General features: G+C 45.0%; 1 protein-coding gene across 1 annotated transcript in view; it reads left to right on the plus strand.

Moving 5' to 3' along the window:
- Positions 1-2,534: 2,534 nt before the first annotated feature.
- Positions 2,535-22,764, plus strand: part of SCARF2 (scavenger receptor class F member 2) — a 236,101-nt gene continuing 215,871 nt past the window's right edge. Inside the window, 1 exon segment of the mRNA XM_088465505.1 lies at positions 2,535-3,137. Coding sequence (XP_088321631.1) covers positions 2,914-3,137 — 224 coding nt within the window. The 5' untranslated portion in view covers positions 2,535-2,913.

Consider the following 22,764-nt stretch of genomic DNA (forward strand, 5'->3'; position numbering starts at 1 on the left):
CACGTTCCTTTCCACAAAAGTATAAGGTACATGTGTATCCTATTAAAATGATAAGGATGAGGCTGTTTCTAGCAATAGAGAATAGAGTGTCTTTGTGGCAAGGAAAAGGTTGTGCACTTATCCTTAAGATGGCTAAAACCTCTCTATAAGCTCTATTCATGTACATTATGAAATGGGTGCAGTAAAATATCACTATATACAGTACTACATAATATTGATGCAATATACAGTACTGTTTTGTAGCCATTCAATAATACCTGTCCACTGTTCAATGGCTCCTCCGCGATTCCGCCAAGCAATGCGAAAACTGACATATTGGGAGTCCGATAAGTCTTCTTCCCACTGCGCATGCGCCAGCAATGCCTTGCGCTCCTGCGTCCACCCACATCACAGGGTGGATGCTGGACACTAGAGGGTGGAGTGACGGAGGAGCAGTGAACTTCACTGCTCCTCTCTCTACCGATGTAAGCTTCAGTTCATATCATCATCATTAGATGGAGAAGCGAAATTGAAACATGACGTTTCTGTTCTTCTCTGAATCATTACTAGTGTAAGGGGAAGTGATAGTTACGCTAATCAGAGGCACCTCTTGAGAAATCTTAGACATCTCCATGGTATACCCTTACTTAATCACAAGGAAGCAGTGAAAAGCCCAGTTTTCTGAAGTGCTTTATGAAACATGGTTTTTCACTGCTGCATGAATAGACCCCTATATGCACCAAGTCCACCAATTGGCAGCTCATTTAAATGATTCTGCAAAATGATATTTCTTTTCACTCTACTACTGTACTTAGCAAGGCACAACCCGACCTGAGTCAACCGAACATGGCATCACACTCAGGGACGCAGATACTTCTGGCGGGAACAGGTGCTGGCAGCATGGCCACAGCAGGGCTGTAGCTACACCCATTTGTTCAGTACTTACCTGTGGTGGCCATGCACCAGGGACTGTGGTCACGGCATGGCAGGGAGCATGGTTGCACCTACCATGCGCTGCCCGGCCCCTATGAAGATCCAGGCTTAGTTAACCTACGACCCTGACCTTGGCACAGGTACTGTTCTGGCTTGCAAGTCCTCTGCTCAGAGAAAGCAGAGTGATGGCATACGAGAAAGCATGGCATCTCATCTGGGGCGATGAAGCATGCATATTGACATCTATTTTGCACATACACAAGTAAGGAGCCAAAGGGGCTTCTTGCCACATGCAGCTGAGCCCAGAACTTGCACTGCCTGGCAATGGAAAACGCAGAACTTGCACTGCCTGGCAATGGCTACAAAAACTGGGAACTGTGAACAGTGATTTTGAAAACAGCAATTGTTCTTTGTATTGCACTTTTGTAAATAACCCTTATAGCCACTTCTGCAATGAAAAAAGTAACAAATACAGACAGGGCAAAAAGTGAATCCATTACAGTGATATTGCATAGTGAGCCACAGAAAATGTATAATCCCCATGTAAGAATTTCAGAAATAATAACTGTATGTATGCATACTGTACTTGCCTAATTTTGAAAAAGCATTTCAGGGAGATTGTGAAAGCAGCACCTGAGTGCGGTGTTATAGTGGACAAGTACTGCTCTGCCTGAAACGTGTGTCTTAAGGTCCCCATACATCAGCAATTGATTGCAGCAATCGTACAATTTGCAATCGATTGTGTATAAAAATCTTTCCCTTTTTCAATCGATTGTGGCAATTCTGCAGTCTGCAATCGATTTAAAAAGGGAAAGATTTTTATACACAATCGATTGCAAATTGCACGATTGCTGCAATCAGTCTCTGATGTATGAGAGCCTTTAGATGCGTTTCCAACTGGAAATGAGACCCAAAGTAGTTACATAGTTTGGCTCATACCTGTTGATATACACTGATACTTTTCATTCTTGATCATGTATAGTGTTTTACTCACAAGTTATTCCATATAAGTGACCAGGGGAAAGCTTTGAAAATGCATGTAGTCATAGTGATCAAGGTGCCTTATGACCAATGCAGGGAAATGGCACGGCACTGGAGATCACCTTTTGAAGCTATAATTCTGTGATGTATATTGTATCTACACAATGGGGTTAAGGTGCAATCAGGGAGATTAGTAGACTCTTCAGGGAGTCAGGGAGATTGCTGCTATTTTAGGGAGTCTCGTGGAGAGTTGGCAAGTATGTATGTACAGTATGTATGTACAGTATGTACAGTATGTATGTACAGTAAGTATGTACAGTATGTATGTATCAAGAAAAAAACATTCCTACTCTTAATTGAATAGCTGTTTCCACATTTCACAAATTATATGAAATTATGTATTTATAAAGCAAATCTACACCTTGGAAGGACGTGAAGCAAAATATACAATTCCTGACAGACCAAAAAGTTATCTGGCTTATTCCTAGCTGTGATGCCCAAAGTGTATAAGGTTGGGTGGGACATGTCCACTTTGCCCCACCTCCTAGACTAGAGGATCGGGGTAGCAAATCTGGAATTTCCTTCTGCCACTCCTGCAGTAAAAATCATTTCAAGCTGCCTGGCAGACAGAGTAACTGAGCTTCATTTCCGTTTGCAGAAAGTGCTGTGAGTGAGCTGCTGCTGCACAATAACACAACACGTTTATTCCTCATCCTTGTTCCTCAGCTTCCAGGGGGTGACAGAGATCCTGCGAGTGGGCTTCCCATGTACACATCATCTCTCCTTAGTCAGGAAGAGTCTTTCACCACTCTCCGGACAAGCCATCTGGGAGTGTGAAGTTTGTGTCTGATGAGACCTCGTGGATGTAACACTAGTGGAGCCTTTCTCTGCTTCATTCCAAGTTTGGAGTCTTTCCCTGCTGCTGAGATGTTCCTATATTTTCCCCTGTCTGCCTCTGGGGGACTCTGAAACTTTCTTCTGCTTGTTTTAGTGCTTTTATTTGTAAGGAGGGTGTTTAGGATGGAGATTGAGCAATCGGCTTCTCTGGGTCGGATGGGGATGAGGAAAACGGGACAGCTGAGTGGAATGGGGGTAATATGTACTCTACTGATTCCCAAACTCATGGGGACAATGACACCCTGGTCTCACGTCTTCTTTGTGGTGATGTTAATGCTTTGCTGTGTGACCTATGGAAGTGGCCAGGACCTGAATCCTAGAGGAAGGAATGTATGCAAATCCCAAGGGTAAGACTGCACACCATGCCCATTGCGGGTATAATGTATATTTAGTTGAATTAATAAATATATTATTGTTCTTATGCTAGTATGCAAATGTGTGTATATAATAATATGTGCATTAGACCTAATGTGCCGATTAACCACTTCTAATATTAATCTAAATATAGTCTCTTATGCAAATGACACTAAAGAAGACCCATAGGCAATTATTAGTGACACAGATCATTTTTTATTGGTAAATGTCCAAAAGGAGGGGCCTCGGGGTTGCATAACACATTATTGATTGGCTCATTGTGTTGGACTTGTGGAAGAAACGTCCCAGGCTATTGAATAGCACAGCCCCAGTGTCTATCCTAGCTGTGTGCTGTGATGTATAGCTCATTGTAATGGGGACTAAGTGACACACTCACATGGCTGAGTCTCTGACTGACAGAGAGGTTCATGCAAAGCAAAGTCACTTTATCATTTACTAAGGAACACATAACAAGTCCCAATAAAATCAATAACTATGACTTTTCACACTTAATTCATGTTTATTTAACACTTCAATGACATTGACATGCGTTTGTTTTGGGAAACAAAACATATCTGTTACTGTATTGAATATATATATTCTACTTGGTTATTGAAATTGGAGCATGTAAAGTATAGCTACACTACTGATTAAATGTAGTTTGGAGCAATGATTTTGGCAGATTTATCTTTGCTTGGGGTCATTTAAAGTGAACAGAGGACACACATTCTGTAATTAGCAGCCATAAGTCTTGTCTCTTGTCAGCCAGAAAAACTTTACTTTTCTATTGGTCCTGATAAGATAACAAGGACCAGGTTGCAGGAGCAGCATGTATTGGAGTAAATCAGAGTACAGCCTGTACCCAAGACTGTGCAAAGCTGTACATGATTCAATGTAACCATTGGGAAGTGAACCTCAATAACTTACAACATTGATGCACACAAGGCTTCAACATAAATACACCACAACATAAGTGCATCATATATATTATTTTTTGTTAAAGTGCTGTTCAGACATCAGAAATGGAACTACTGACATGCTATAGATTATATATACATATATATTATATATAATTATATTATATGCATATATATAAGAAAATAGATTTTGTGGACTAAAGCTACCCTCTACTCTGGTTTTCTCTATAAGAAATGTGCAAACAAACTTGGTTTCTACACACTCACTCTTCAGATACAGAGATTGTAGCTGTTCTGCACAATTTTGCTTACATTTGAGTCTTTGTCCACCAGACATGATGTGTAACAGTAGAATCATTGTAAGGAGGTGGTGTAACGCTTTTTATATGTAGCGGAGAACCTTCTCAGGGGAAATCTTGTGTAAAGAACGTTATGCTACTTTTTCCTAATATATGTAACTATACACTAGCTTGAATTTTTAGTGTGTTAAAACTTAAACAGGAAGTGTATTAGAAATGTTGTCGCACAGAAAAGTTTATTTAAGTGAAGTGTAATGCAGGATCTCCTAGTCCCCAGCAATACTAATGTAGACTGGTTTCTTTAATACACCCATAAGTCCTTTTAGGACTTGTTAGGCAGTTTTTAAAATAACCACTTTCTCTTAAGTTGCCCATACACAGGCTTGTCCAGAAACAATGGAGAACTCTGACAGATTTGGCCATACAAATACTATCTGGAGAAATGTAACATGCATATAAAATTTAAAATGGAGAGTCTAAAATTGAATTCCACCCATTCTAAAATTCCCATAAGACACCTCCCACAGCTGCTTATGTTGTCCAATAAGCTGTAGCTTACTTCTGCAATTCTCACATGTATCAATGGTCATTATACCAGGGAACAGAAGCAGTGATTTAGGGCCTAAACTTCTTAATCTTTGGTCCTGTCAGTTGGTTTAACTAATTATATTATTTGAGAAATAGGAACTGCACCTCAAAATGACCGCATTTCCTGAAGGCTTCATTACAAGTTTTGTGTGAGTCCAATAATGAAAATAATGCCATGTGAAGGTGATTTAACTTTTGTTATTATCTTGGGTGCAAATGTTGTCTCTTTTTTGCTGAATGCCAGATTATGTACTGCCACTTTAGCTACGGGTTAGGATTAGCACTGGCAATCATAGTTGCCGAAACAGAGGTGCAAGGAGGAGACTGCCCCCCCAACCTTTGAGAGAGCAGGGGCACATTGAGTGCACTGTGCATTACTGGAAGCTGAGTAATGCTGGCCACACACATAGCGATATTTTACATGATTTGTCCGATTTTGACGAATCATGACGACAAATCGTATAAAACATGCCAAAATCGTGAGCAAATCATGAGTCCCCACTCACGATCACGATGCGATGCGCGTCCCCGCTGGTCGAACATCGCATCCTCAGATCTGCCATGCTGTAGGGCAGATCTGACAATCTAGGAAAGCAATGCACTGTGAAAGTCTGGATGCAGGAGAGATCGTATGAAGATTGGACACCAAATCGTGTACAGATCGTGTGGAGATCGTGTGCAGAGCTGCCGGGGAGAGTTTCAAGGGAAATCGTACACATCGGCTGATCGTGAGCACATTGATATGTGTGTGGGCACCTTGAGTCCTTTGAGACACCACAAAAAAAGAGGCATGTGCTGAGCTCTGATTGGTGGAGCTCATCACATGCTTTTCTGACCCTTGGAGGAGTTCAGCAGCAGCCGCATGGGAAGGATTCATCAGAGCCAGGCAGCAGGGTAATGTCTAAATTCATCTCGCGGGGAGGACCCTGACGTCATCAGCTACTGTCCAAAGTTATTCCCTACCATCCAAGTGGGCATAGAGGGGGAATATAACTATGTGGCGAGCGTAGCGAGCAACTGAGCCCGCAAGGGGACAACTTTCTTCTTTAGATGGCCTTAATGGGCATGGAACTGCACTTCTGCCCTCACTCACGTCACTTACATGTCCCTAGCACGAAGGGGAAATAAGTTCTACTGACGCAGTTCCTGATGGGCATGTGCTTGCTGAATGCTGAGGAAGAATGAAGCACCCCGTAATGAATGGAAGCAGTGAGGTATTTACTATGTTGGATACACATACATACCTGTGGCTCTCCAGCTTTTGTGAAACTACAAGTCCCAGCATGCCCTGCTACAATTTTGCTATTAGGGAATGCTAAAATTGCAGCAGGGCATGCTGGGACTTGTAGTTTCACAACAGCTGGAGAGCCACAAGTTGGTCAGGCCTGTATTAGAGGATACGATTTAGGGAAAATGCGTTATCATATTTGTTTATGTTGACCATATTTGCCAACTCACAGTACATACTATTGACACCTCCTATAGTATTAGAACTTTTTGTTGTTGGTTTTTGGCCATTATAAGGTGAAGTCTGAGCATGTCTCCCCCCTCAGGTTGTAACCAGCCCAGCATAGTGTGTGTAGTGGTGTCTGATAATAATTCCCATGTGTGGCATGGATGCAATGTGTACTGTACTTATTGTGCTTAACCTATTGTATTATTTATTGTTGCATGAATTGCTGGATTGGAGGGATTAAGAGTCCCTATGACTGTATTTGGGTGCAGTCTGAGGTTGTAGTCAATACAGTATATGTGCATGGTCATGTCTGAACTGTACATAGGGCCTGATTCAGAGATGGATGCTACTGCGATCGAAGCTGCGATTTTGCATGGAATGCAGCTGCGAAAATATGCTAATAGTTCCCAAGCTCACCAAGGCATAGGGATAAACACTACTGCTTTCTTACCTGCGTTCTACATCACGTACCAGCGCAAAAATAGGTAATAATCGACGCACATCGACAAGCCATGCAGCATGTCTGTCCTGTTTAAAATACACTGGCTCTACTGACACACAGAGAGCTATAATGCTGCATAGGAGATTGCAATGGCTAATTTATGCACGCCCATGTAACGGCATTTAAACGGTACCCCATTACTTCCCCCAAACGCCGTTATTTCTAATCACCCCTGTTACCTCTCTCAAATGCCAACTACCTGTCGCTCACTTTGCAAATGGTTTCTCCTCATGTGCAGAATCACAAGACATTCGCTGTTTGTACGCAGTGTGATTTTGGCACATGAGCAATAGCAAAAAATTGCTCGATCTGCATAAAAATTGCCATTGTGCACATCTCTGAATCATGCCCATTAGGCGGCCAAATGGGGCAAAGTTTGCGCATTTGATATGTTTTTTTGTTTTTCGCCCTTGAATTTTTTTATTTTTACTTTTTATTTTTGAATTCTTGTTTTATACCTACAGAATATTTGCAGTGGTGTGTGTATAGTAATAGCATGGTGTAACACTGGGCTCAATCCTATTAGGTGCGAGTAGGGTCCTGCAAGCCGTTCTCATGGCGAACTCGCATTGCATGATAGTCTCTGTAGTCATAGAGTGAGGTTCAGTACTCTGTAGCGATAGGCTTCTAAGCCTGTCCCAAACTGCAACTCCCGGCAGCACCTGGATAACCGTCCTCCTCCTCTCCCGATGCTGGCTGGATGACTTGTCTATACAGGGATGCTCTTTTGATTGCAAATGGTCCCGGAGCTGCGCAATAGTGTTGTGTTTGTGAGTGAGGAGATAGGGACAAAGCAGTGATGTCTGCATGCAGAGGCCAAATCAGCAAAAACAGACACCTCAGGCTTACGGATTTCTGTCATCAGGTAGGTCAGGCCTGAGGTAGGTGGTGTGGCGCGTTGCTCCAGCTGCTCTTAAAGGGGTGACATTCAGCTATTTAGGGGTGCCAAAATTAAGTTATATCTTCCCCACAACTTTAAAAAATTGTGGCACCCCTGCTGGCAATAATATGTTTAGGAATGGGTTATTACTCTATGTTTATTAGTGGTGAGATCACATTTCCATGTATTTAACGTATTAAACAGCAGGTAAAAGGGAAGCACACAAGGTAGTATCTCTATAAATCCATTATACATGTCTGTATTAGGCCAAATAGTGCTGTGATCATGTTGTTCATTGTAAATGCTACATATATTACGCTGTATAGCTAAAATAAATAAGATTTGTATCACAGTGAAAATGCCATATTTGGATATAGTTTCTATGCATATATGTTATTGTCTAGGGGAATTGCACTAATAACAGTAGTAATATATCTTTTATTATAATAATAGTAATACATCTGGGTCATTCGAGACAAACCATATTTCAGTTCTGTCAACAAATGGGTTAGAATCGCTAACAATAAAATATGAAAGTGTCATTTGTTGGATTCCCATTGTGTGCTGTATAGGGAGGATAGAATATATAATTTTGAAATTGTTGCCATTTAGTAAAGGTGTGGGGGCCATAACATATATTCTGTGACTCAGTAACGGCATCTCAGATAAACCTGGGCATGTTAGATAAGGACAAAACAAGTATGTAATATTCTATATTAGTCAGGAGTTTCATTTCTTTCCATAGTTAAAGCGTACTAACATGCAGTTTTATGAGCAAGGTAGCACCATCCCCATTCATTACCTCAGATATATGAAATAGAAGTATTCTGTTACTAAGTGGAATATATTTAAGGGATGTGAGAGATTAATCACATATAATAACATTACAAAAGATCCAGTGCGGAATTTATCTCTTTTTTGGAAAATCATAGTTAAAGCGTACCTTTCCAGTTTTGTGAAGGCAGCCATTTTGTTGGCTGAAGCAGTTCATTATGAATTATAGAAATTACTTCAGGCATAGTATAAAGCGATGTATATAATATAAGCATGTGCAATGAACAAAACACTAAAAGCTTCAGTGGTCAATCTATAATCAAACAATCAGAAGTGGCAAGCTAGTGCTAGGGATCGCCATCATTATTATTGTGATTGTTGTCATCATCCTCATTGTGTTTTTGCACCAGCACCCGTGCACCCACAGCTAACGATAGGTGTATCTGTGTCTCAAAGTATTTGGGCCTCATTTATCAATGAGTTTTATCATTCACAATGAGTAATAAAACTCATCGCATATGATAAATGATGCTCAAGCCAATCAGCTCCCAACTGTCATTTTTTAAACAGATGACAGTTGGTAGCTGATTGGCTGGAGCACCATTTATCATATGCAACAAGTTTTATTACTCATTGTGAGTGATAAAACTCATTGATAAATGAGGCAATCATGCCCGTACTGTACTCCGAGAGGGCCTCATTTATCAATGAGTTTTATCACTCACAATGAGTGATAAAGCTCACTGCATATGATAAATGGTGCTCAAGCCAATCAGCTCCCAACTGTCATTTATTAAACAGATGACAGTTGGGAGCTGATTGGCTGGAGCACCATTTATCATTTGCAGCAAGTTTTATCACTTGTTGTGAGTGATAAAACTTGTTGATAAATGAGGCCCTCTCGGAGTACAGTACGGGCAAGATTGCCTCATTTATCAATGAGTTTTATCACTCACAACGAGTGATAAAACTTGCTGCAAATGATAAATGGTGCTCCAGCCAATCAGCTCCCAACTGTCATCTGTTTAATAAATGACAGTTGGGAGCTGATTGGCTTGAGCACCATTTATCATATGCAGTGAGCTTTATCACTCATTGTGAGTGATAAAACTCGTTGATAAATGAGGCCCGTTTGCATGCCCCCATTATGCTTCTCCAAGCAGAAGGAGGTGTATGTGTTCGATGTACATATGGGCGTAGTAGCCTTTGTGGGTATGAGCAGTACAAATTTACATATTTAGCACTAAGCAAATTGATGTATGCCCCAGATTTGCTAAAATATATGTAAATGTGTACAATGCAAAGTGTAATTATTGCCATCTGTTATAAATCTAGGCTATTTGTTTTTTGCAGCATTGTGAGTTTGAGTGTTTCCTTGTTGATATTTCTAATATATGGCTCCCTTAAAGAGTGTGGTTGGTTAAACGCTCTCACATTCTGGTACACAGAACACGGCCTGTATGTGCTTTCTATTGTGATCATTGCGCTCTTTAACATAGTAAAAACAGAGTATACTGTATGTATTGAGTACTAACAGTGATCCAGAAGGTCTAATGAGGTAAATTTTGACTGGTACTTCTCTATGTGCTATCCACTTGAATAAGCGTCATCTTGGAGCAGATGAAAAAACTTGAAGGGATAGAAAAATTGTTTGATGCTGTCTGTGTCAGTGAGATGTGTCTTATCTTACCACAGAAAGCATCTGTGTTATAGGCAACAATGAAACACAAGCATATGATATTTTACATAGTCACTGCGATTGCAGTCCCGATCGCAGTGGCTGGTTCACGCACGTGCACTGCGATCCATGCACAATAAGCAACAATCGACTGTTTGTGTGCGTATTAGCAGTTGAGATCCAAGCTGAATCAGGCCCAATGTCACAGGCAACACAAAGCTACTGTATTTGTTTGTTACAACAGAACCAGAACTGAATTAAATGTAGGTAGGCAGAAATTCATTGTGCCAGGAAGAATTCATTATGTTAAATGTAATGTATATGTATATACAGTATATGATACAGTATATATACATTATATTGTCATAGCATTATAGGGGGAAGCCAATGTCTTTGTGTGCAAACATACAGATGTGTCCTTTTATACTGTGGCTTCAGTCACACCAAATAGCCCCTCTCAGCGTGCCAGGTCCCATGTGACTTGGCCGCGCTGAGTACCTTTTTCGCTCAAAATGAGCTGTCTTATTTGCTAGAATAAAACAACTGGAAGCAACAAAACCTGAGACGATGGGCATTCGTCCCGACATCAGAACAAATACCCTTGAACTGGGATTGCCAGTCCACAGTTGAATGAGTTAATGAACAATGGAACGATCACTGTTCTGTCCTTCAGTACTTACCATAACTCACTAGTGATGTCGTCAGGTTAATGAGCAGCACATCAAACCTGGCAGCGTTGCATGCGACCGCAGGAGCGCGCATATTGATGCGATGTAGGTGATTTGTCGTTACGAAACAGCAAATTGGCCCGACATCACTCCAGTGTGTACCCAGCTTAAGAAGGGCTCCAATGTGTGCAGCCATGGCATTTCTTCAAGACAAGTTCCTTTTGTGCTTCATCTGCAACTTTGTACGTGTGTAAAACCAATTATTGTGTAGGGAAAGTCACAGCCTTGTCTCTCTGGTACACTGTGAGCAGCTTTTCATTGCATCTGCGATGTGACTAAAGCTGGGTACACACGTAAAGATTTTCTGTCCAACCATACAACTAGTTGATTGGTTGGAATGAAAATCTGGTAACGTATGGGAGTAACTGATGATCAGCAATAAGCTCCTAAATGCCAGAAAACAGATGAAAATGGTCGTCAGACAAGTTTATTAAATGTTTGATCTAAACAATTTGTTCAAACAACAGTTTTTGTCCATTTTCCGGCGTTTGGGAGCAAATTGCTGATTGTCATTTGCTTTCATACCTTACCAGATTTTCATTCCAACAAATCAACTAGTTGGCTGGTTGGATAGAAAATATTTACGTGTGTATGCAGCTTTAGACACAAGATTTAGAACTACAGTGAGCTGCTCGTCTCTGTGCATCTCAGTTGCAGCAGACACTCAGTGTATAGAGACGCCTCTGTATATGCTGTCAGGATGCGTGGTGATTAATGAGAGGCAATTGATCTCTTTCATGGAATAAATCCTGAATTTGTTACAGTTGCTAAATTAGTGCTCATTGCTTCCTTAAAATCAGCCAGTCTCTACAGCCTCATTTGTACAGTATATCCTGTTCTCCAGCAAGAATATTTGCAAATGATAAAAAATATACTGCTCTCTGATATAGCAAATATTGCTCTATGTGACAGTATATATGTATATTAATTTATATGCTTATACCTGGACTTATATAAGCAATATCCATTATTCTAAACTTCCCCGTAATACAATATTCTGCCTATCATTGGTCTATTTCACTTTATCTTGAACTGTGATACTCTACAGGCTTTATGTTTAATTCCATGGTTTAATACTCTATACAACTTACCTTCATAGGGGTCTATTTATCATACACACCCCAGTCGCTACATTTTATATCACTGCTTTACGCTGACTGTAAAATCCATGCGGAATCACTGGACAGTATATACCTATTGCGCGTACGGGAAGCTAAAAGGTCACAATATCACTGTACTTCGTGTTCGGAACCCAACTTCTTAAAAGGAACATGTAGGGCCATGCTTCTATAATGCCCATGAATGATCCCTCTCTGAAAAATAATGTGGTAATGTAGCCTACACTCTACAATGGCTAATGGGGCCAAACTAACCATTTCGGAACTTGGTAAATGGGGCATTTTTGCAGTCCCCATAGATAGCTATGCTTTACAAAGCGCGGAGTGGAACCACAATCGATATCTCCAATATCTGTTGCCGTACCTCTTGTAAAATGACCTTGATACACTAAATGCGTCAGCCCACTGAAAATGGCTGTATTCAGAGAATTCACTGCATTTTTTTGACATAATAAATAGGCCCCTAATTGATATCAATTTACTTGTGTATTTGTCATGTAATTAAGAGAGGAGACAGACAGGCTTTTCGCTGCACAATCGTCAGCGCCAAGGCTGTAAAGAGCAGATTCAATTGTGTGGCGTGCTCCCTGCTGGGCATCTATGCGAATAGGCGCCCAACGGAGCAATTCAATTGTTGCTCCGTTCGGACACCTAAAGCTGTGGGAGGACACATTCCTTCTCGGAGCCTGCTGAGGCGCGAGAAAAAATGTGTCAAAAGTCAAATTTTTTAGGTGCTCCTTCTCTTATGCGCGGCTAAACCCGGTGCTTGTGGGCACAGTAAATGCTAATGGGTGCCCCAAAGGAGAAACAATTGAATTGCTTGGTCGGGCGCCTATTCGCATGGACGCCAAGCAGGGGGCGCATGCCACAATTGAATCGCCCCCCACGGTGTTTAACATTGCATGTTTGCGTGTTAGCTAAAGGCATGGTTAAAAAAATGTTTGGGACACTTTTGGATAGGAACATGTGATTATTAGTTATAACATTTTAATATACAGCAACTTTCACTTTGTGCTAACTAGTTGTTTGATATTGAAAAACTATGTGGTCATCAGTGTATTATTACTATTTTGTAGTTTCTTATGCAATCCGGGCTATAAGTCCCCAAAGATACGGTAATTCCCTTTATTTATTAGCCTTTACTACCCCTGAAGCTATTTGTATATTCCTCTAAGTCTTGGGCACCTCTAGTTCTGAAATTTCTCCTTTCAGCAACCTCCATAACTGTATTTTGTTGCATATTTGGTGTATTAAAATGTTTGAATGATTTACTTTCTCTCTGCTTACCTCTGAGCTATGTGTATGCAGTAGTTGATAAAGCACCATACTGCACTGAAGACCAATGGGGGAGATTTATCAAAGCTTGGAGAGAGATAAAGTGGAGATACATAAAGTACCAACCAATTAGCTCCTAACTGTAATTTTTCAAACACAGCCTGTAAATTGACAGTTAGAAGATGATCTCTCCTCACTTTAAATCTCTCCAAGCTTTGATAAATCTCCCCCATATTTGCCCTGAATAGCCACTTAAACATTTTATAGGCATCAAAACATGTTAATAAGGTAATGCATGAGTCCAAGGATAATGGTTTTCATTTAAACTTATCAAAAACATCTAAAATGTAAATGTCTGATAATAATGCACTTAAAGAACAAGGTTCACACTGATACACTGCTTTGAGTTCCAGTAGAACGGGTCCTCTGCTACATCAGTTTGTGTAACAGGTACTGTGATGAATGGCCAAGGTCAGTCTACTCGACCTACAGAATGTTCTATGATGGAAATGCTACCAGTCACAACTGAGTGGGCAGAAATGCTTGAGCACTTTCCATGTGAACCAAAAGACCTTTGGGAAACTACAGTAGTTATTCCTCTCTGGAACATGTAGAGGTCATTTGTAATCATTTACAGCACCACAACTACAGTATATTGCAAGAGTAGATTTTCTCAGTGTCTGCGACTGGTTAAACAACAAACTTGACACGCAGAAGTAGGCTTTACATTCAGTAGTCAGGACGGGATACAGTCAGGAAGCAGACGGCCGAAATGCCGCCCGCTGGCTTCCCGACTGTCAAATCCCGGCAAGGTACTAATGACAGGCGTTGAAAATACTGTATACCTTTTATAGCTTATGTACATTTGTTTGCTTTATAATCTTGTATTGTTCCCAGAGGCGGATTTGTCACAAGGCAACATAAACAGCCGCTTAGAGCCCGGCGGGTCCCAAGGGGCCCGTGGCTGGGCCCCACAAAAATATATGGCAGGAATCCATTCCTTTTTCTGTGCCTCTGTAAACATTTCCCGGTTGAGCACAGCATGCACCGCCTGACGTCATGGCTCACGCAGACCCTCCCCGCACTCCCACGGTATCTGCACTCTAGTCTGCAGTGCATTGAAGGGAAGGGAGGTAGAGGGAGGGAAGGGAGGGGAGGGGCTGCCCAGCTCCAACCTGCCCAGCTCGTGGGGCCCTGCACCCGCCGGCATGATACTGCTGGTGCAGTTTGCGGGGACCTGCTCCAGGAGCCCCAGTGGTAATCCCATTCCTGCCCCCACCACATCTACAATCAGAGGGAAAGATTATGGGAGGAGGCTGCTGCCTATGAGGAGAGCTGAGCCGGGTCCGTGGCTGCATGGCAGTGCTGGAAATACTTCCTCCGGAGGTGCAGGTTCATGTTACCAGCACTCATCTGCTATAGTCTGGGGGGGGGGGGGGGGTTGTGTGTCTTCTGTGTGAATGTATAATAAAATAAATGGCTACGTCTATAAGTCAGTGTGCCAGTAAGGGGTGTCTGTGTCAGTAAGAGGTGTCTGTGTAGGTAAGTGTGTCTGTGTCACCAAGTGGTGTCTGTGTCAGAAAACGGTATCTGTGTCAGTAAGTGTGTTTGTGTCAGTAAGTGTTTGTGTCAGTAACAGGTGTCTGTGTAGGTAAGTGTGTCTGTGTTAGTAAGTGGTATTTGTGGCATTAAGCAGTGTCTGTCAGTAAGTGTGTCTGTGTCAGTAAGTGTGCCTGTATTAGTGTCAGTAAGGGATCTGTGTCAGAAAGTGGTACCTGTGAGTAAGGGGTGTACGTGTTAGTAAGGTAATGTGTGTGTGCATGCAGATATAGTATGGGGGCTGTGTGTTTGTGCTGCTATGGGGGCAGTGTGTGTGTATAAAATTGCATGCAGTTGAGGAAGTGGGGCTTCAAACTGATATCTTGCTTAGGGACCCATGAGGTCTAAATCTGCCTCTGATTGGAATGTCTTGCATTTTATCTTTGTTTTGTACACTGCCGTGCTCTGTTACATCTTTGTACTATGCTGTACTTTCCCAGGCCACTGTACAACGCTGCAGCATGTAGTGGCACCATATAGATAAACAATAATAATAATCAGTAATAACAAAATGTTGTTGTAGAAAAAGATCATTATGTAAACCATGATTGTATCGGTTGCAGCATACCTCCCATCCTTCCTGAGTTTAGTGGAGGCACGTGCCTTAATTGTGTGCAGCAATAAAATGGGGGGTTTCTGCTAAGCATGTGCACAAAGGATGTGCCCATACCCACCGGGGCTGAGTAGTTACTGAAGCCAGGGGCAAGCGTAGGATTTATAGAAAGGTTTCCAGAGAGGGGGTGGAGCCAAGCATGGGGGTGGAGACTGAGGTGATATATAGGTGACATATATACCAGCATACGGCAGCATTCCATGCTAAAAAGAATGAGCCATGCTCATTGTTCCTTGCAAGGAATGCCACCATATGCTAGTTTATCACACACACACACATGCCAGGCCAGCATAGCATGGGGCGTGGCCAGCATAGGGGGGCACTGCCGGACAAATTACTCTGCATTTGCTGGGCGGAGCGGGGGGCGCGGTCACGCGATCGCATCATTTTGGTCCCGTCCCCACTATACAATGCAGAGATTGCCGCCATTGTGAAACAGGGGGGTGGGGTCACGATGACGCAATTCAGTGTGAATCTCGTCAACAGCCATCATTCTTGACCCATTGGGTTATAAAACACCATTATACATACGAAACGCTAGTTGCTTGAATCGGTTTCACTTATCAAACTAATTTCTGTGGCATAAACCCCTGTGCTATTATTTCTATTGGTGCAACTGATGCTCTCAGAATAGAGAGAAGAGTGGTCTTTTCTTATAAGTAGATCTGCTCCTGAATTGGTACAGTTCCATACACAGTTTACACACATATATATAACAGATGTAGAGGTGCACAGGTAAGGATATAACAAACTGCAGTGACAAGGTTTGTTCAAACAAGTAATGTTATTAGTTGACACTGCTCATGTGATAAATGAGTGGCTTCTGCTTACTCAGACTGCTGTACCTGTACCCCATATTGATCGATGGTTTATTGCCAATGTTGAATGCTTTTTCCATTGAGGGGGGAGAACCAGATGGTTCATCAGGGGGATTTCTGGGTACTCAGAACCCCCCCTGCGTGCGCTACTGCAAGCTATGATGCAGTCACACTGCAAAAAATGAGTTAAAAAAATGCCTGCTGCGGTCATGTGCGATGCTTAAAACACTTGTCGCCTCCATATGGCTCCACAAAAAACCAGACCTAATACTTTAAACTAATTTTCAACATTTTGTTTTTTATTGCCAAAAATTTGCTCGGTCGTTTTTCAAGGCAAAAATAGGGATTTTGCATTTTTATTTCTCCAGGTCTGAGATGGAGAAAACTTTTCTGCTGTTTCTCACTATAAAAGTGCGATAAATTATCGTGGGTGTGATAAAACAGTCCGATAATCGTCTGATATTATCGCCGGTGAAATTATCACTGCTAATTGAATACGGCCCTAAGTATATGGGTTATAACCTGTACTTAGGGTCTGATTCACTATGGATCGCAATTCTGCTTATACGCACGCACTGCAATTGCTAATATCAGCGGTGCTATTTACATGTTTGCATTCACATTGCGAACGCAGCCAGAAATAAGGACGCCCACTTCCCCTTACTCACATCCGTATACTAGGGCAACATAGCAAAGCAATCGGTAACATCGGACCCATATGCACACTTGCGCAAGCCCTGACCTTACTCAGAAATTGCTAACAGCCAGGCATGCTATCAGTGCTATGGCTGATTATGGCCACGCAGTGGCTAATTTATGCATGCCCCTGTAACGACGTTGAAATGCACTAGCACACCTACATTCGCCCGACCGCCACTCACAAACGGCACTTCCTGTCAATCACTCTGGGGGTATGAGAGACTACCCAAAAAATTGTGAGTCTCCCGCAACTTCCAGGAGAGTAGGTAAGTATAAGTAAGTATAATATACAAAAGCTTTTAAAATAATTGAAGTATAGAAATGGCTGCAGTCAGTTTATAGAATACATTTAGTCAGACAGCTGAATTTGGTGTAATGCTGTAGGTATCTCTTGTCTTTACTTCATAATTAAAGTGTAAATGTAAAAGTTGAAATGACAGAACACCGGCTGGTGGAAGTCATGATGTCATTAAAAAACAATCTTTTAACACTCTACTTTGGTTCATTATCAAATAGGATTTGTCTTTTGCCTTAGGACAACTTAAAAGGAAGTGAAAATGATAAATGTACTGGTCAGGACACTCGGGTTACTGGTCAAGAGATGCTGGTTAATGGTCAAGAGGTGCTATGTACTTGTCAAACTTGTGCTGCATTACATCCTAGTCACATATTATATGTTATTATGGTTTTGGCTAAATTTGGACATGACATAATTAAAAAAATGAGGCTGTAGCCTCACTGTAAGCTACTGGAACAATTTTTTTTCATAGTCACCACAAGTGACACAGCCCGTTCAGTTCAAACTTTTTTGGATTATCTGAAGTAGCTGAATTCAACTTTATTCAAATATGTCTAAAATGTTTAAACCACTTTCTACTTCAGGGTCCATAGGGTATCCACAGGATACCTTGGGGTATAGGTGTGACGTCAGTCGCTGGGCACCATAGAGTTAAGCTTTTCAGCCTCCCAGGATGCACTAGGGTCCCCCTCCTATACCCCGCCCCCGAGCCAAGGCACCTCAGTTTAGTTTGGTGCCCGGCCGGCGTTGGGTGCACCTGTCGGAGTGGGGGCTAGAAGAGCCCCTGAAGCTTTCTTCAGTGCAGCTGTGGCTGCACATCTGGATGTACAGCATGGACAGTCAGTCCTGACGTCCATGCTGTCTTCCCTACACCCCCGCCGGTACCAGAACGCCGGTACCGATCCGGGGATGCTGGTGAGCATCTGGGGTCACAGCTAGCGGTGACCCCAGATGTTCCGGACCATGGCCGGATCCAAGGGGGACAAAGGTAAGCAGCGGGGTCCCGCGGTGGGTCCCCGCTGGTCACATGGTCCTAAGTCCCCAGGCAGGGGGCTCCCTGGGGACTGGCTGCAGCGTGGAGCCAGGCGACCAACCTGCACTTTCCACTACCCCCTGGGACAGCGGACCGCAGCAGAGCGGTAGCGCTGCGGCGTCCCAGGGGTTAAATGCATGCCAGGGGAGCGCGCCTTCCCTGTCTCACAGCCGGCGCCTCCCCCGCTGCACACAGCCCTCTCTGCACGCTGCCGATTGGTCCTGTGGCAGCGCTCCTCCCCCAGGCCAGCCTCCTCTCTGCTCCTCGGCGGCCATCTTCTCCAGAACGCATGGTGAACGCTGCTGGAAGTGCTGGACGGAAGCATCATGCTCTGGGTCCCCCCGCATACCTCTCCTCTGCTGTGGTCAGGTCTGTGTATGCAGCGCTGTGTCCTACCAGGCCCTGTGTCTGCGTAGTTGAGTGATCAGCGCTGTTAGTGCAGGAATTGATTTTCTTTGCATTGTATGTGACTGTGCTAGCGCTGCTGCCTGTAACTTTTCTCTAAACTGTCAGCTTTATTACTGTCCCTGTTCTTTCTGCTAAGCCCTTGCGGTGCGGTGCTGCAGGGTGGTCTCTCACCTATTTAAGTTATAATTGGTGAGAGACGTAACATACGTGGTGCCATCATGTCCGAAAGTGATTTTCCCCTCCGGCTACAGTGTACTACGTGTAAAGTACCGTTAGCGGAGGGGGAGGGTAGCGCGGAGGGCCTTTGCCGGCAGTGTTTGTCCATGGCGCGGCCTCTTACGGTTACAGCACCGGTACAGGAGCCGCCCTGGGCTTGTCTCGCTCAGGCGCTTACAGCCTTAGTGGGCCAGTTAGCTCCGCAGCCCACGTTTACACCGATGGGTTTATCCCAGCAGTCAGTGGTGTCGTCACCCATGCAGGGTTTCCCACGACAATTGGTGGTACCCCACAGTCTCCCTATTTCCCCCTCCCGGTTTCTCAGGAGCCAGCATGGGTTAACTCCCTGACAAGTTCAGTACAGCACTTGTCGGATGTGTCTGTGATGCGGCCGCATAAACGGCCGGTGGCGTCTCTGTCGGCTCCTTATGAGGATGACGAGGGGACGTCTGATGATGGGGAGATTCTGGATCCTTACGATCAGGAACCTCTCCATACTAAGGACGCTGATGCTAAGTCCAAAGTATATATTCCTGGACTTATTTGGGCGGTCCGCACAGCCTTGGTGATTGAGGACGAAGTTCCCCCAGCGGCTAAATCTAAGTATGCCTTTTTCAAGGATGTGAAGGGCGATGCCACAGTCTTTCCTCTTTCGGGTCAGTTGGTGGACCATTTAGAGGAGGCGTGGAAACAGCCTGGCAAAAGATACCAGCCGCAGAGACGCCTGGCAGTGGCTTATCCGTTCGCGGATAATTATTTTGCAAAGTGGGAATCCCCTCCACAGGTGGATTCTCACGTGACCCGTCTTGTCCGTAGTGCCACATTGCCGATGCCATCGATGTCCTCCCTTAAGGATGCTACGGACCGCAAGGTGGAGATCTGCCTGAAGTCCGCTTATTCCCTTGCGGGGGGGGGGGCAGCACGGCCGGCTATGGCCATTTGCTGGGTTTCCAGAGCGATGGAGCGCTGGGCGGATTCATTAGAGGCTTCTTTTGATTCCGACTGTCCGGCCGAACAGGCGGAGTTGATTGGCAATCTCCGTGATTCGGCCACCTACATCAACGAGGCAGCCCTAGACATTAGTACTCTGGTGTCTAGGATTTCTTCAGCAGCGGTAGATGCTCGTCGCACCTTGTGGCTGCGATCCTGGAAGGCGGACTCAGATTCCAAAAAGGGTCTGGAGGCGTTGCCGTTTACCGGAGAAGTTCTCTTCGGTCCGGATCTGGATAAGATTGTGGCCACACTCCCGTCGGCCGCTGCTTCTTCTGGTTCTGGACCATCGTCCTTTCGGTCATCTAGGGCCCAGGGCAGGCCCAAACCACAGTCGTTTCCTCGACAGGCTGGTCCTAAGAAATCGGCCAAGCCCCGGAAGCAGGCATGGAGTACCAGACGTCCGGCCCCCAAGCCAGATGACAAGCCTGCGGCCTGACGGTCCGGGCCTCCCTTTGGGGGATCCCAGGGTGGGAGGCCGCCTGCTGCAGTTCGCCCAGTGTTGGTCGACCACTACGACAGACACTTGGGTTCTGGAGGTGGTTTCCCACGGATACGCCCTCTCCTTCCGGCACAGACCCCTGGCTCGATTCTTCACCACGGGTCTACCATCAGACCGGAACAAGGCTACGGAGCTGCGGAAGGTATTGCACACTATGCTCCAGGCTGGAGTTATAGTGCCTGTTCCATTCTCCCAGAGGGGCCAGGGTTTCTATTCAAATCTATTTTTAGTACAGAAACCCAATGGGTCATATCGTCCGATTCTCAACCTCAAAGCACTCAACAAGTCTTTGCGGGTCCCGAAGTTTCGGATGGAGACCCTACGGTCCATCATTCTGGCGCTGGAACCTGGGTACTACATGGTGTCATTGGACATACAGGACGCTTACCTGCATGTCCCTATTCTTTTGCGCCATCAACAGTTCCTCAGGTTTGCAATCCGCAGCGACCACTTCCAGTTTCGGGCGTTACCTATTGGCCTGGCGACAGCACCACGTGTTTTCACCAAGGTGATGGCGGTCATGGCGGCTTCTCTGCGGCTGCAGGGAGTCCGCATGTTGCCGTACTTGGACGACCTGTTATTGGTGGCAGGATCTCCAGAGCTCCTGTTACGCCACTTGGACCTGACCATTGCACTGCTGCAACGGCACGGCTGGCTAATCAACTGGCAGAAGTCCACTCTAATCCCGTCTCGGAGGATTCTGCATCTTGGAGCCTTATTGGACTCGGGACAGCAAAGGATCTTCGTGACGGAGGACAAGATCTCTGCTTTACAGTCAAGGGTGCGCAGTTGTCTGCACAGCCGCCGGGTGTCCCTACACTCGGCAATGAGGTTACTGGGCTCCATGGTGTCGGTGTTCGACATGGTGGAATACGCCCAGTTTCACTCCAGACCTCTGCAGCACCTGATCCTGTCCAAGTGGAATGGGCTGCCTCAGTCTCTGAAGTCCCAGACGATTGTGTTCACCCCGGAGGTTCGCCTGTCCCTTGCGTGGTGGTTACAGACGACCCACCTCAACAAGGGACGTCCGTTCTGGGTTCCAAATTGGATCCTGTTGACAACGGACGCCAGTCTTCGGGGCTGGGGAGCAGTTTAGGGTCCACACTTGTTCCAGGGCAGGTGGACGCCGACAGAAGCGGAGCTTCCAATAAATATCTTGGAACTCCGTGTGGTCTTCAATGCTCTCCAGCAGGCACAGCGGTTTCTCCAGGGTCACCCGGTGCAGGTCCAGTCGGACAACGCTACCACCGTGGCCTACATAAACAGGCAAGGAGGAACTCGCAGTGGGGCGGCTCTCGTAGAGGTCTCTCGGATCCTAGTTTGGGCGGAGCGCAATCTTCCGGCCATATCAGCGGTCTTCATCCCGGGAGTGCTAAATTGGGAGGCGGACTTTCTAAGTCGCCAGGACGTTCATCCGGGGGAATGGTCCTTGCACCCGGACGTTTTTCAACTGCTGGTGGACAGGTGGGGTCTTCCAGAGATCGACCTCATGGCGTCCCGGCACAACAACAAGTTGCCGGTGTACGGGTCTCGCACAAGAGACGAAGGGGCGTCTCTGGTGGATGCTCTGTCCGTCCGGTGGACGTTCCAGTTCGCATACCTGTTCCCTCCGGTCTCCCTTCTTCCACGGGTAATCCGGAAATTCAAACAGGAAGGAGGGATGCTCCTGTTGATAGCTCCCACGTGGCCCAGACGGCACTGGTTCTCAGACCTTCAGGGTCTGTCCGTGGACAGTCCGCTGCGGTTGCCGCTACGACCGGACCTTCTGTCTCAGGGTCCTTGCCTTCACCCGGACCTGACTCGGCTGTCTTTGACGGCGTGGCTGTTGAGACGGCCATGCTGAGGTCCCGGGGGTTTTCCAGCTCTGTGGTGCGTACCATGTTACGAGCTCGGAAACCGTCTTCCGCGAGGATATACCATCGCGTGTGGCATATGTTCTTCCAGTGGTGTCGACCGAGAGGTTATGCACCGCGGGAATTTCGTCTGTCTCGGATTCTCACCTTCCTGCAAGCGGGACTAGATCATGGGCTTCGCCTTGCTTCTTTGAAGGTACAGGTTTCGGCCCTATCTGTCTGGTTTCACCGTAGGATTGCTACAATCCCGGATGTGCGTACCTTTATGCAAGGTGTTCTCCGCATTCAGCCGCCCTTTGTTCCACCTGTGGCGCCTTGGGATTTGGCTGTGGTCCTGAGGGCTCTCCAAGGACCGCCGTTTGAACCACTGGGCTCA

The sequence above is a fragment of the Taudactylus pleione genome, unplaced genomic scaffold (genome assembly GCF_031769625.1).
Source record: "Taudactylus pleione unplaced genomic scaffold, aTauple2 ptg000062l, whole genome shotgun sequence".
Taxonomy (NCBI): Eukaryota; Metazoa; Chordata; class Amphibia; order Anura; family Myobatrachidae; genus Taudactylus; species Taudactylus pleione.